Source organism: Patiria miniata, unplaced genomic scaffold (genome assembly GCF_015706575.1).
Source record: "Patiria miniata isolate m_02_andy unplaced genomic scaffold, ASM1570657v1 HiC_scaffold_3, whole genome shotgun sequence".
Classification (NCBI taxonomy): domain Eukaryota; kingdom Metazoa; phylum Echinodermata; class Asteroidea; order Valvatida; family Asterinidae; genus Patiria; species Patiria miniata.
Genome location: NW_024037069.1, coordinates 32,106,460 through 32,120,178, shown reverse-complemented (window position 1 = coordinate 32,120,178; position 13,719 = coordinate 32,106,460). Strand labels below are relative to the sequence as shown.

General features: G+C 39.9%; 1 protein-coding gene across 1 annotated transcript in view; it reads left to right on the top strand.

Annotated features, from left to right (window-relative positions):
- The first annotated feature begins 861 nt into the window (after positions 1 to 861).
- The window catches only part of LOC119736694 (receptor-type tyrosine-protein phosphatase mu-like), a 32,916-nt gene continuing 20,058 nt past the window's right edge, over positions 862 to 13,719 (top strand). The window contains exons 1-6 of the mRNA XM_038210709.1: positions 862 to 916; positions 3,693 to 4,028; positions 5,313 to 5,564; positions 9,755 to 9,889; positions 10,309 to 10,464; positions 11,126 to 11,257. Coding sequence (XP_038066637.1) covers positions 862 to 916; positions 3,693 to 4,028; positions 5,313 to 5,564; positions 9,755 to 9,889; positions 10,309 to 10,464; positions 11,126 to 11,257 — 1,066 coding nt within the window. The remainder of the gene's footprint in view (positions 917 to 3,692; positions 4,029 to 5,312; positions 5,565 to 9,754; positions 9,890 to 10,308; positions 10,465 to 11,125; positions 11,258 to 13,719) is intronic.

The window sequence follows — 13,719 nt, the reverse complement described above, 5'->3', positions numbered from 1 at the left end:
TGATGGCACCAGAAAACAAAACCCAACATAAATGTGTTATCTATCTCCGATCAAAATGGAGCAATTTAAAAATTATTTCCTTCCCTGTCTATAATGTCCGGTCTGAGCTACATTTTTCTGATCAGCACCAGGCAGCCTGTATGAATCGATAATGCGCTTTTTCCCATTAAATTTAAACGAACAACTTAACACACTGTTCGTTGATGCAGTATTTTCATTGAAATGAAATTTCTCTCTTGTTTGACTGATTCACTGACGTTCTTTCAACTCAGAAGTATAAGATTTACTGATCTCAAAAGTATTTTTGAAGATTTGTATTTATCCTTCAAATTCGAACATTAAACACATTTGACACAATACTGCGCCGTTGCATTGATCCACTCGGACAATAGGAAGCAATGAAGAGTAAAGGAAAACACTGATGGTACTTGCAAATCAAAGTTTTATCAGCGTAAAATCAAATATGTGGTAAAAGATTCTTTGGAAAAAAAAGGAATTCATCTTGTGGTAACTGATGGAACAAACATGTAGGCCTATTTTATAAGTTTATTCCTTCCTCTAGTACAAAGAGGAATAATGACAGCTATTGTGGTCGACGAAGAAAATAAGGATCTCGTCATATTCCGGATATAATAATGGGTCTGGCAGGAAATAGCCAACATTTCAAGAATCAACAAATCAGCATTCATTCTGCAGATCATTATGATTTCATTGCCAATACGTTGGGGGAAATGCAGAAACGATCTCCATCACTTCCTTTATTATTTTAATCCCAAGTTCCTCATTCGTTTACAAACTCGTTTAATTAACTGTATGTCACTAGAGAATCAGTTATTTGATCGTTGGAGCAGCTTGGTCGTCATGGAGGACCGTCTCTATTTCATCTTTTTGTTTCTTCTGCTGGGACCGTTTACAGGTAGGGCCCTATAGTTTCCGTTTGAATTTTGTTTCCCATTGAATCTATGACTCGATAAAAAGTTTATAAAATTATAAAACAAAAAGCTGCATGTATAAGATCGACATGGATGTAATTTTTAAAAGCCCTTTCCGTATTAATCGACCTTTTAGCCATCGAATTTTAACATTTTTTTGGAAGAAATGTTGCGGTACTACATGTGGATAGAGCAGAATCGCTGTTAATTTTTACTGGTGTTGGTATAGACCCTGAACAGCAACTACGTGCTCAGGCAAACAGCATTTATTTATCTTCAAAATGCCAGCATAAAGTTAGCAGGGAGTGGTAAAATCCAATGTCAAAATTTGAAGACACCCATCTGGGAAATGGTAAACACCATCAGTACGAGACTTTTGACACCAAAAGTAACGCTGTATCTCTTAAATAACCCCCCACCCCTTGACATTCAAAATTAACCCCAAAATGGCCTTTTCTGGCTATTCTGCGGATTATAACCTGACTAGTCCTGTTGTAGTAAAGACTTACTATTTCAAATTGGAAACATTCAGGCACAATAGCATATGGAAAGAACTCGGATAGATGCTTAGCTTGAGGCGCTGCCTTGAAAGTTTAACCCCTGAAAGAGGCAACAGGAGTATAGCAAGGGCATTTACATGTATATTGGGGGGGGGGGGGATAACAATGTCTTGAAAAGGGGGCACTTGCACATCCAGGCTGAAATGTATATACAGACACATTTTTTTTCTCAGTACACTTGGCCTCCGTAAAATCAAATGGGGGGGGGGGGGGGGGGGGGGGGGCTGGTACCATCTGTCGATGGGGGTGCTGTTCTAACCGAAAATAATGCGCACTAGTATAACGGATGTATGGTGCTTTTCAGGGCGATACATGCATACAATTCTTACGAAGGCGCCCATACAGCCGATGGCACAATGGCATGACTTTTTGTAAAGTTACAATTTATAGACATTCCTGTATTATTTGTGATTGCACTGAGAAGTAAGTATAGGCTGATTCAATGGATATGTATGAAATTACTATGCCATCTTTATTAAAGATGAAAAGACGGACATGGATGGACATTCTTGAATCATACTACTTTCATTCTTATGATTAATCCAGCTCTTGTTCCATTTATATTACTTATTCAATGTAAAATTGGTATCGTTAAACACTAAAGCATGTATGAAATTGAGATGCAACTTGATACACGTTCATAACAAGGACACACATTTCGTCACCGACACCACGAAGTAACACCCATCTACATACCAGTAAAAACTAGCAATCGGAGAAAACAGCAACTAAAGTTGAACGCCTTCTAAAGTTTAAATCTGCCTTCTTTATTAAATCTGCTGTTTTTCACCCGTTTGTGTATTAAATAAACAAGAAATAAGAGAAAAAAGATGAGTGTTAGTTCGTGAAACCGAAAAGGCTGCGAAACTGTAAATTTTCGTTTTCACGAAGTAACACTCTTCAATGTATTCAACACGAGGAAAGTGCAACTTCAGGTCAGCGCGCGCGCGCTCATACAACTTATTACAAGAAGAGTGTTACTTCGTGAAAATGTTTTTGCATGCTCACTTATGAGCAGAGTGCGCGCCATGCATTGCAATGGTAAATGGAACTTGAGTGTTACTTCGTGAAAACGAAAATTGTCACTTTTGCGCAAAAGTTGCCATGGATACTTAGCGTAATTATTAAAGTAAAGCTCTTGAAGCTTTGAAACTTCGTGCAATGGTAGGCCTTGATGAATAATGTTCAAAAATCAAAAAATCTGAAAATCGAAAAATATGGTTTAACACGGTAAAGTGTTACTTCGTGGTGTCGGTGACGATTTGTGACAAATTTCTGTCCCTGTTATGAAAATGTATGAAGTCTTGAAGATGTGTACATCGCTGTAGTTTAAAAATACCTACAGGTTTAATGTAAGATTGGCCAGTGGCAATCCCTCAACGGATAGATTTACTTTAGGAACAAATTTAGGATGATTCATGCATTTCATTTACTGCTTCCCAACACTTAAAAAGGAATGTCTGTCCATGTTAGGAACGTTAAATCTTGAAGATAATCCTCTGTACTTTCTGGAATCCTGAGAAATTTATCAAACTTGCTACCAAAGTGGACAATGTTCTTACTTGGACATAGGATGTACAAAGAGGAAAAAACATGACAGATTACTTCATGTATCGACTTCTGTCTATGGTTCCCTCTAAATGTGACACTTTAGTTACCGTTTGTGTGGAAAGACCCCTAGGCCTATGTCAGTTTTATACAATAGACTTTACTCATTTACATGTATATCTATGCCCCGACTGTCTGTGATATTTAGTGATATTAGTGCATTAACAATGTTCTTAATATATTAAATTGTCAGTTATGTGCTCATCTATGAAAGTCTTATTGACTTCAGTGGTGTGTTCAATATAGACTATGTCAAAGCGATTAAAATGGGCAACAAAGTCATTAATTTCGCAATAATACTCACTGTCCACTGTGCGTGCAGTGCAGATTTAGTTTTTTGGGTGGGATGGGTTTTTTTCACGCTAGATACCCACTTCCTATACAAAATATCCCTCAAATGACCCAATGCATCACCTCTGAAGTGGGTGCAATCATATTGCCATTTTTTTTATTTTCATCCCCATTATCACCCCCGCTAATAAAGTATTGAAATCAGATTACCAGACGAATTTTGGTTGTGAACGCTGCATGCGTCCGAAGAGTTTGATTTAAAAGTGAACAATTTATAATGCACAAAACTATTGCTTCTCAGATGTTTCAGCCATCGTTGATTTCACCTGTATCACCAAGCCTCGTATTGATATCGGCAGTGAAGACACCTACATCGCTGCCTATCTACATGGCGGTAATGCTGCGCTGTCCTTCGCTCGAACAATAAACACGTACACAAGCGTCGATGAAAACAAACCATTAGGGCTACCTTCAGACCACTTTTTGAAAACGTATTCGTCATCTACGGGAGGTAAGATCTCTAGTCTTCGATTGCCAGCGGCTGGAGGGAAGACTAGGATTGGAGCCTTTGCCTGTAGAGCCAGGATGATGGGAGGGGATGACATCAGCATTGGTACGGTCATCATGAGCAAAACCGGTAGGTTGAACTTAGGACCAGGCATTAGCTTAATCCCGAGAAAGAGGATGAATATTATACCCCCACATTTTGACCAGTGGGGATTGATCCAATGGATCATCCCCCATAGATATATACGAGTTATTATAAGCGACAATAACAATTAATTAATAATAACCAGCTGATAGAGCGGCACACCAGAAACATGAGATGTTTGTGCCAACAAAAATACATTCATTGTGATAGATACCAAAAAGGTATATAAAATGCAGGAATACACGAACCACCAAAAGCACTCAATTTTAAATTTTAAATTTACGGAGATACAAACCTCTTAGATTACCGTGCAAACGTACATGTTCTATAATATTGTGCCGCATAATATATAGACATTAATGCGTCTGTAATACGAGTTAAAATTCTTCAATGTCAGTGACTTGAGATGTTGGTATACACGAGGCGTTATTAGCAGCACCAACTGCACGACATTGTTGATCCAATATGGCATGCATGAAAACAAACAGCAATTGTTCGTCTTTATTGTGTCTAAACCAAGTTGTTGCAGCACATGGGACATCACAGGGCCCATCCCCAAACCCAATCCAAACCCATGCTTTTCGGAATGTTGGTAAATTTCATGATTGTATGATTTTCATCCTTTCCAGCCGTTGTCACAAATTAATGTGACGGCAAGGAGACTATATATGGTGTTGATGTGGACTGTCGCTTGGGACACTTTGTTTCCGAAGTGTTCCCTTAAATTTGGGTTCTAAATGAGTTTCTGACGACACTTGAAAGATCGTTAAAAACTTTGAAAACTTATTGGTAGTTATCTCGCAAATGAATTTATTTAATTCATTATTAATGAATGAGTACAATATGCGCCATGCAGTCACACCGTTTCGTTTAAAAAAAATTGCTTCATATACGTGTGCACTGGGATTGCCCTTTGTGGGACTTATCACATAGTGAATTGATACGACATGGAGTGAGAATTTTTATTTATGTGGCACCACTTCCTTATGCAGAAAGTCACTTTGGCCCCCCCCCCAAAAAAAAAACCCAACAACAACAAATATTGGGTTTTTTTCATAGGTTGAAATACGCGTAAGCAAGGAAAAAAAGAGGGACCAGCTCTTGCCAAACGGGTTTTTTCAACAATTTTTCCCCTGCGACATTCCATGGTCTTTCTGCGACCGAAACCCTAGAATACAAACAAAGTTGGGTATCCCCGGACGAAGTGCACTCTTAAACGCTGATATGCTACACGCCTGCCATAAAACGTCGTGTTGTTGTACATTACAGCTGACTTTCTTCCTACCCGAGTGAGTCAGACGGTAAACCTCGGGGATTTAGTTAATCTGACTGTCACTGCAACAGACCAAGCCCGTAACGAAACCCGCTGGAGAAAGGATGGCAAGGGTATCATCAACAAAAGAAACGGCAAACTGCACTTTGATTTTATCAACACTGTTTCCGACAGCTGGATCTATGAGGCTCATTTTGCCGGGGAACGTAAAAAAGGAGAGCAGGCACTCATGCGGTTGATTGTCAGAGGTACATGCTGTTTTCTCAGAAGTTTGTAAAGCATTATAACAATATCAAATAATTTTCTCAAAGTACGTGACGTTATAGAGAATGGACGAGGAACTGTAGATTCGTGCACGAATGGACGAGGCGAAACCGAGTCCATTCTTAGCACAAATCTACAGTTCCGAGTCTATTCTCTGACTTAACCTATTTCTTAAAACAACAATAGTTTATGCAAATAAGATCCCTGGTTTACCACATTATTTTGTGAATAAGTGTAGATTCGTACAATCTAGTCAACTTTGCCTGGCCCTGTGCGGAAATGGGTCAACTCGTACCCGAGTTAACTCGTACCCGAGTCAACTCGTACCCCAAAATTGACACCCAAGTCAAGTCGTACCCGAGTTAGGTCGTACCCGAGTCAAGTCGTACCCGAGTCAACTCGTACCCGAGTCAAGTCGTACCCTAGTTGACTCGTACCCGAGTCAACTCGTACCCGCAGCTCAAAATAGTTGCATAGTTTCGTAAAGAGAAAATCAGTGAAACGAACGGAAGATCGGAGGGATAGGCCGGTTGTCCGTGCAGCGCACGGTGACATCGTTTGTGCCAAGTCTGTGCGCGCACTCGCCGGTCAACGTGGTCGTACCGTGCACAGTGACATCGTTTTTGCCGGGCCTGTGCGCGCACTCATCGGCCAACGTGGTCGTACCGTGCACGGTGACATCGTTCAGGGCTACTTTCAGGGCCCCCAATCTTCCCAAAGAGATTTGTGCCATGTGCAGTTATTATTCAATAAATGATGCCAAAAATGGAGTGAGTGAACGTTGAAAAATATTACTTTTACATTACAAAATTCATTTTTTAATAGCAGCTTTCTATTAAATTCGTAAAAATGAAAACCATGCCCTTAAAACACGTTCGACCGAACAAAAAAAAGACGTGGCAGTTCGCACAGTCACTCCGCAATCTCAGTGATCCAGGGTCTCTGAAAAAAGAAAGAAAAACATCATTACTAAGAGAAAATACTACACAAATTTTAAAATAACACATCTGATGATCTGGATGAAAAGTGAAATTTACCGTTCATCAGCGAGGGCTCCGTCGACTCGCGAGTACCACACTGATGCCGTTTTGAAAATGTTCTTCGCGCGGTACCCGTCCGTTCGCGATGAAGCCCTTGCCGATGAACGGTACATTTTCCCATTTCATCCAGATTGTGAGCAACATTTGATACCACCGCCTTCAACTAATCCTTGAACTTTATTTGTATTTCTGGCGGCGTAACTACTATTTCTCAGTCGCCGTTTTTGAGGGTAAAATCGGAAGTTTTGTTAACCATCCATCCGTACTTCCAAACTAAAAAAGGAGGGGAGTACGATGGATGTTATCGGATGGATGGATGTTATCGGATGGATGGGTGCACATCTTTTGTTCCATTCATCAATTGCACAGTTCATTTGTCCTCATGGCAAGTCACACCATAGAGCAAGGACCCAAGGAGTTCGTACTCCAAGACTTCAAAAGTAAAATGATGGTCGCCGCGCTCGAAAGCTACAATAGAAAGCACCTGGCGCCAGCTTGCTCAGTTGCTCACTGCGCTAATCTCGACACAATAGAGATCCGCGCTCACTAATGCCAAAAAAGGAGTTTGCATGGCTTCGTAGACAGTACCATGGTAAATACGCATGCGCAGTTGTCATACATCGCTAAAAATGAATGATTTAAAGTGTTTGTTCGCAGTTGGATGATACTGTATATAAATGTGGTCAACATCACTGGAACAATCATTTCATGAAGAACAAAATGCTCTGTACCTTTAGTGTGAAAACTTGTGAAATATTAAAAAAAAAACACATTTCATCAATGATACATTGCTAATTAAAATGTCTGAAAATACATGAAAACTTATCTAAAAGAAATCCTATTTATCTCCAAATTACAGGGACAGATAACGTTTTTAAGCACCAACAACTGCACATTGCTAACTTGAGTTCATAACTCACACCTAACAACTGCGCAGTTGTAAAAACCTATCTTGTCGTAAAATATATTTTTCAAAAAAGAGCAGCGACGTGACATGACTTATTATGCAGCATATAGGGAGGTTGATGGTTACCAACTAAAATGGCGGCGACGATCATCGTGTTCAAAGGCCGCTGGCATTCACGCTTTGAATGGTCGAGGCTTGCGGTCACAGTGCTGTAGCTATAGACATTCCCGAGGGATTGGTATGTTAATGATCAAAATGTAAATCGCCCAAGAGTTCTGACTCCTTGGGTCCTTGCTCTATGGTCACACGCACATTCAAGATCAGAAGTGTTTAGTGCGAACACACTGTCTTTCCTTACTCCCAAAGCCAAATGGAGTTAGCGCTTCTATGTTACAGCTACGGGATTATAACGGAAAATACTTTGATGCTGTTTATTTTACGGGATTGATCTGAGGAGTTTAAACACCAACCACAAGAAAAAGTTGGCAAGCAACTCAAAAGAGCTTTTTGATTTGTGGAACCACATGTCATTGGCCATTCAATCGAGAACCACATTTCGGTAATCCTTACTTTTAGGACCCCGTTCCTATATAGGAAGGGAAAGATTCACCCAAACAGTTGACTATTAAATGACACTCAAAATTGACATTCTGATACTTCTTGGCACATCTGAACAATTGTCAATGACACCTTCTTGAATATATCAGCAGGTTTAATTTTGTGGAAAGAGGGCAGGGCTTTGATTTATGAGGGAAATTCAGGGGTAAAAGACGACGATGACAACCAGAAAACAGACTCAAAAACCAAGATGGCAAACGTGAAAGCTCGATGCGATGAAAGCTCGATGCTGATTGGCTGTTAAAAAAAAATTCTTATTTATTTTTAGTCTGGTTCCCAGACCAAAAGATTCAGGAATAGTCAGAATCTTTTGGTCTGAGAACCAGACTAATTTATTTATTTTTAGTCTGGATTCAAGAGTAGTCAGAATCTTTTGGTCTGGGAACCAGACTAATTTATTTTTTTAGCAGCCAATCAGCATCGGGCTTTCATTATGTAGGGCTCTCACGCGTGTGAGAACTACAACATGCACGTCTGACTGCGAAAAAAGGTAGGAAAGTCACATTTTCTTCGAAAGTGCTTTCAAAACTACAACTATCATGAGTTTATATGAAGAAAAAAGACTGCTTTAGCCTGCAAAAGTCACTTTGGTACTGGACAGTTATCCGCAAAAGTCAGTTTTGAACAGAACTTGTAAAAAATAGAGGTGTCCTAAAAGTAAGGATTACCCACATTTCTTTAACTTGATGATGAGTAGGCTACATAACGGAATATGCCCATCTCACTCACCACAGGAAAAACTATTGCTTGGAAAATATAGGCCTACATTGGAATATATTCTGAGACGTATATGATTGTGTAAGTTTCAGTTTGATTTTGTTAGTTATTCGTCCATTTTATTTATGATTGTCATTTTGATAATGAAAGATGTGTACATATTCTTTAACCGAGGGGTATCCACTGACTTTTTTATAATGCAAATTTAAAGACAAAAAATAAAAATTGAATTTTTAGCTTTAACATATAGATAATAATATAAAAATAAAAAATAAGACTTAAAATAAAAAATAAAGGTAACTGCAAATAACATAAAGAGGAATATTTTCCACTGCGCTTTAGGTTAAAATTTATAATCGCCACCGTATATCATATTAAAAATATCAGCACGGCAAATTAAAAATCAAACGAGAACATTTTGTGTAAACATTTAAAAAACTAAAGTAGTAAGGTATTTATTAAAATCAGGTACACGTCAAATTCTTTCAGAAAAAAAACAACAAAATTCGTACATTTTTGAGTACCATTAACATTTCTTTTTCTTTTAATTATAATGGACTGAAACTTAAAAAAAAAAATCTTTAGTGCCGGAATTATACATGGAATTATACACTGCCGGAATATACATGGAATTGTTCCCAACAAAAACTGTGGATTCTTAAAACAATCTACAGTTAGGTGTAGATTCTCAAAATAATCTACAGTAAAATGTAGATTCGTGAAAATAATCTACACTTTTAACAATAGTTACAGAAATAGGTTAATCTCTTTTAACCGGACATCGAAGGCCTTAATCCCATGAATCATCTGAAAAGTACAAATCATTTAACTTTGCAGCGAAAGCAAATATCACTGAAGTCAATCTGGTTTTCTGTTTTGATTTGTTTCATAGGATGCAAAGAGAATAAATGGAATTTGACCACCTGTGAAAGTGCATGCCCACTCTGTTTCAATGGCGGTATTTGTGACGACCGGAGTGGAGACTGCATTTGCCCGCCTGGATTTAGTGGCGATATCTGCGAAACTCGTGAGTCGTATTAATAGCCGTGATAGTCTTAGAATTAACAGTTTTCTTGTTTGTAATGAAAAACCTGAAATAAAAAAATCATCAGTGTATGGAACTATATACAGTTGAATACCCCCATTGGTTGGCAGCCCGTCATGACGATGGCTTTAAGTTTAAACCATGACCAGTTCCTACACATTGTTATTCCCGAAGTACTCTGCGGTCATCAATAAATCAAAGTTGATAAATACTTTCAATTTGCCAATCAGACTTGAAATCAACCAAGGAAATCGTTTGATTTTTTTCGGCGGGGCCTGGGGGGGGGGGGGGGGTAATATGAGCTTTAAACAACCGAGCAGTGAAGGCCGTCATATTATGGGAAATTGTTATGGGCCTCTTTCTTATTTTGATAAACAAAACGTTTTCTTTGTATTTCACAGCTGAAGGCCCTAACCGTTTTGGTCAATCGGGAAGTTTTGGCTGCGACTCAGCTGAGTTAGGAGGCGGTCCTACGTGTGCAGGGATGCTGTTCTGTTTACCAGATCCTTATGGCTGCTCGTGCGCTGCAGGGTACCAAGGAATCGATTGCGATGAAAGTAAGTCGGAAGTTCCCAACTTCGTCCCCAGTGCTCACTTTATTTACTAGTTTCCAATAGTAAGCCCTGGATAGGAAACTTTCTTCCTGAATCCTGATTTGTTACCGCAATTTGCTAGTTATGGATTTTTATCGTGTACTTGGTGCTATTATTCACAACGTGCAGTACGTGTTTTCGCGATCATTCGTCCACGCCTTCTCGAAAATATTTATTTCCTTTCCAAATTGCTCATATCAATATGAAATGTGATACTGCATGTTGTCTCGATATAATATCGTAACTGTTTATTTCAAAAAATCGTGTTTTCGTAACTTACGCCGTGCTCACGCTGCGACGAATTGACTCTGTTTTTTTTTTTTTACCCCAGACACCGCATACAAAAACAAACGCTAATGTAACGCATAACCAGGCACCAGACTGTTCCTCATTTGCATACGTGTTCAATAATCTTGCACATGCAAATGATCCAATACCGTACTGTTCGACACCCTGGGGACGAGATTGGGAAGTTCCAACTTTGCATTCCATACATCGTCTCAAAATGGGCATAGGTCTAATTTTTCCATTTATTGTTCATTTGATATTTCTTGGCAACTTCTCACAGGCGTGGAATTTTCTTGGAGATTTTACCAGTGTTTCTTGTCACAATCTTGTGTTGTAGCATGTGCTGAAGGTTTTTATGGAGCAAACTGTGAACAGAGGTGTCATTGTGCTGACGGGGTTTCGTGCAACGCAACAACTGGCGAGTGTCGTGGAAACTGCGCGCCAGGATACACAGGAATCAACTGTCAAGGTAATGAGTCTCGATGAGTTCTTCATAATACAAGATTAGCTCCGTATTAATTAAAACTTTAACATGTAGGCCGTCACTTTAACTTTGCATCAAAACTTCACGACGGGTGTTTTGTTTCAGCCTGTGACACTAACACATATGGACAAGACTGTCGCCTCTGTCACTGCATGGAAGGGGTCACTTGCGACAGAACTACGGGCGAGTGTTCTGGGGACTGCGCGCCAGGATTCACAGAAATCAACTGTCAAGGTAATGAGTCTCGATGAGTTCTTCGTAATACAAGATTAGCTCCGTATCAATTAAACCTTTAACATGTAGGCCGTCACTTTAACTTTGCATTAAAACTTCACGACGGGTGTTTTATTTCAGCCTGTGACACTAACACATATGGACAAGAATGTCTGCTTTGTCACTGCATGGACGGGGTCACTTGCGACAGAACTACGGGCGAGTGTTCTGGGGACTGCGCGCCAGGATTCACGGGCATCAACTGCCAAGGTACGCTCTAAACACAACATTGGTTAAAGAGGTTGTGGAATGCTCGAAGACATTTCCGTCATTTTTCGGGTATATGTAGCCTAAGGTGTGATGAAATAAAAACGACTATTGTTTCTGTCATGAAATGAGTACAAAAGGTACTTTGAGAGCTGTTTTTCAGGTCCAGTTTCGACCCGAACGTGCAACTGTGAAAAAGTCGTCGTTGCGGGCAGCAAACAAAACACAGTAAATCGTGACGTAATAAACAGGACTCCCGATGCACAGTAGCATACACGAGTCCTGTTTATTACGTCACGATTTACTGTGTTTTGTTTGCTGCCCGCAACGACGACTTTTTCACAGTTGCACGTTCGGGTCGAAACTGGACCTGAAAAACAGCTCTCAAAAGTACCTTTTGTACTCATTTCATGACAGAAACAATAGTCGTTTTTATTTCATCACACCTTAGGCTACATATACCCGAAAAACGACAGAAATGTCTTCGAGCATTCCACATCCTCTTTAACATAACTAATCATTGGTTGAAATGACCGACAATTATCTAATATGTGTCCAACCAATTTAACCAATTGTTAGTTATTTCAATCAATGATTGGTTTAACCAATCTGTTTTTTTGTTCATAATGAGCATTTATGATGTATTCACACTAGGTCAGATTGTAACGCGTGTATCAGAACGTCAATACGGGTGTTTTGTTTCAGCCTGTGACACTAACAGATATGGACAAGACTGTCGCCTCTGTCACTGCATGGACGGGGTCACTTGCGACAGAACTACGGGCAAGTGTTTTGGGGACTGCGCGCCGGGATTCACAGGGGCCAACTGTCAAGGTAATTACTAATATTATATCGTCGTCTTTGTTTTCTTTCGCATTAATTCCCCACAATTAACTGACTGTCACACAAGACATAGCCCTACACTGATCTGAGAGAAGCTTTGCGAGGCTTACCTGATGGGCCTATTCGTGTAAATGTATGTTGTTGAATCTAGTGTACAATTAGTCTGGCGCCGATAGTTTAATGTACTAACCTGATACATGTGTTGGAAATAATGCAAGTCATCATGTGATCTGAACGGGGAAAGTATGTTATTTGTTTTCATCATGCTACCAATAAATGAACATTTTCAGCCATTCTGAATCGATTGGATATAAGTTGGGTGCTCTGTGACCAGCTTTACTATAGAAGGCTTGCCGTGTCTTGCTTTTGTCCCAGCTTGTGACAATGGCAGATATGGACAAGACTGTCGCCTTTGTCACTGCATGGACTGGGTCTCGTGCAACAGAACTACGGGCAAGTGTCCCGGGGAATGCGCGCCAGGATTCAAAGGGCTGAACTGCCAAGGTAATACTCTTTGTTTTCTTTTGTTTTCTTTCTCGTTAAATTATATTTAAAGTAAATCACTATTTTATTGTTTGGCGTTACCTCAGCCTGCGAGTCACAGGCTGAGGTAAATACGCCAAACAAAAAAATAGTGATTGTCACAGGCTGTGACAATAACATATACGGACAAGAATGTCGTATTTGTCACTGCATTAACGGGGTCGCGTGCGACAGAACTACGGGCAAGTGTCCCGGTGACTGTGCGCCAGGATTCACGCATATAATTTATTTGCTCTGCATGTGACCAGCATTAATATAGAAGGCTTGCCGTGTCTTGCTTTTGTCCCAGCTTGTGAAAATGGCAGATATGGACAAGACTGTCGCCTTTGTCACTGCATGAACGGGGTCGCGTGCAACAGAACTACGGGCAAGTGTCCTGGAGACTGCGCGCCAGGATTCATGGGCAACGATTGCCAAGGTAATGAACATTAAATGATATATTTGCACCAGTTGATCTTTTAAATATACACACGTGTATCAGAATGTCAATACGGGTGTTTTGTTTCAGTTTGTGACGATAACAGATATGGACAAGACTGTCGCCTTTGTCACTGCATGAACGGGGTCGCGTGCAACAAAAC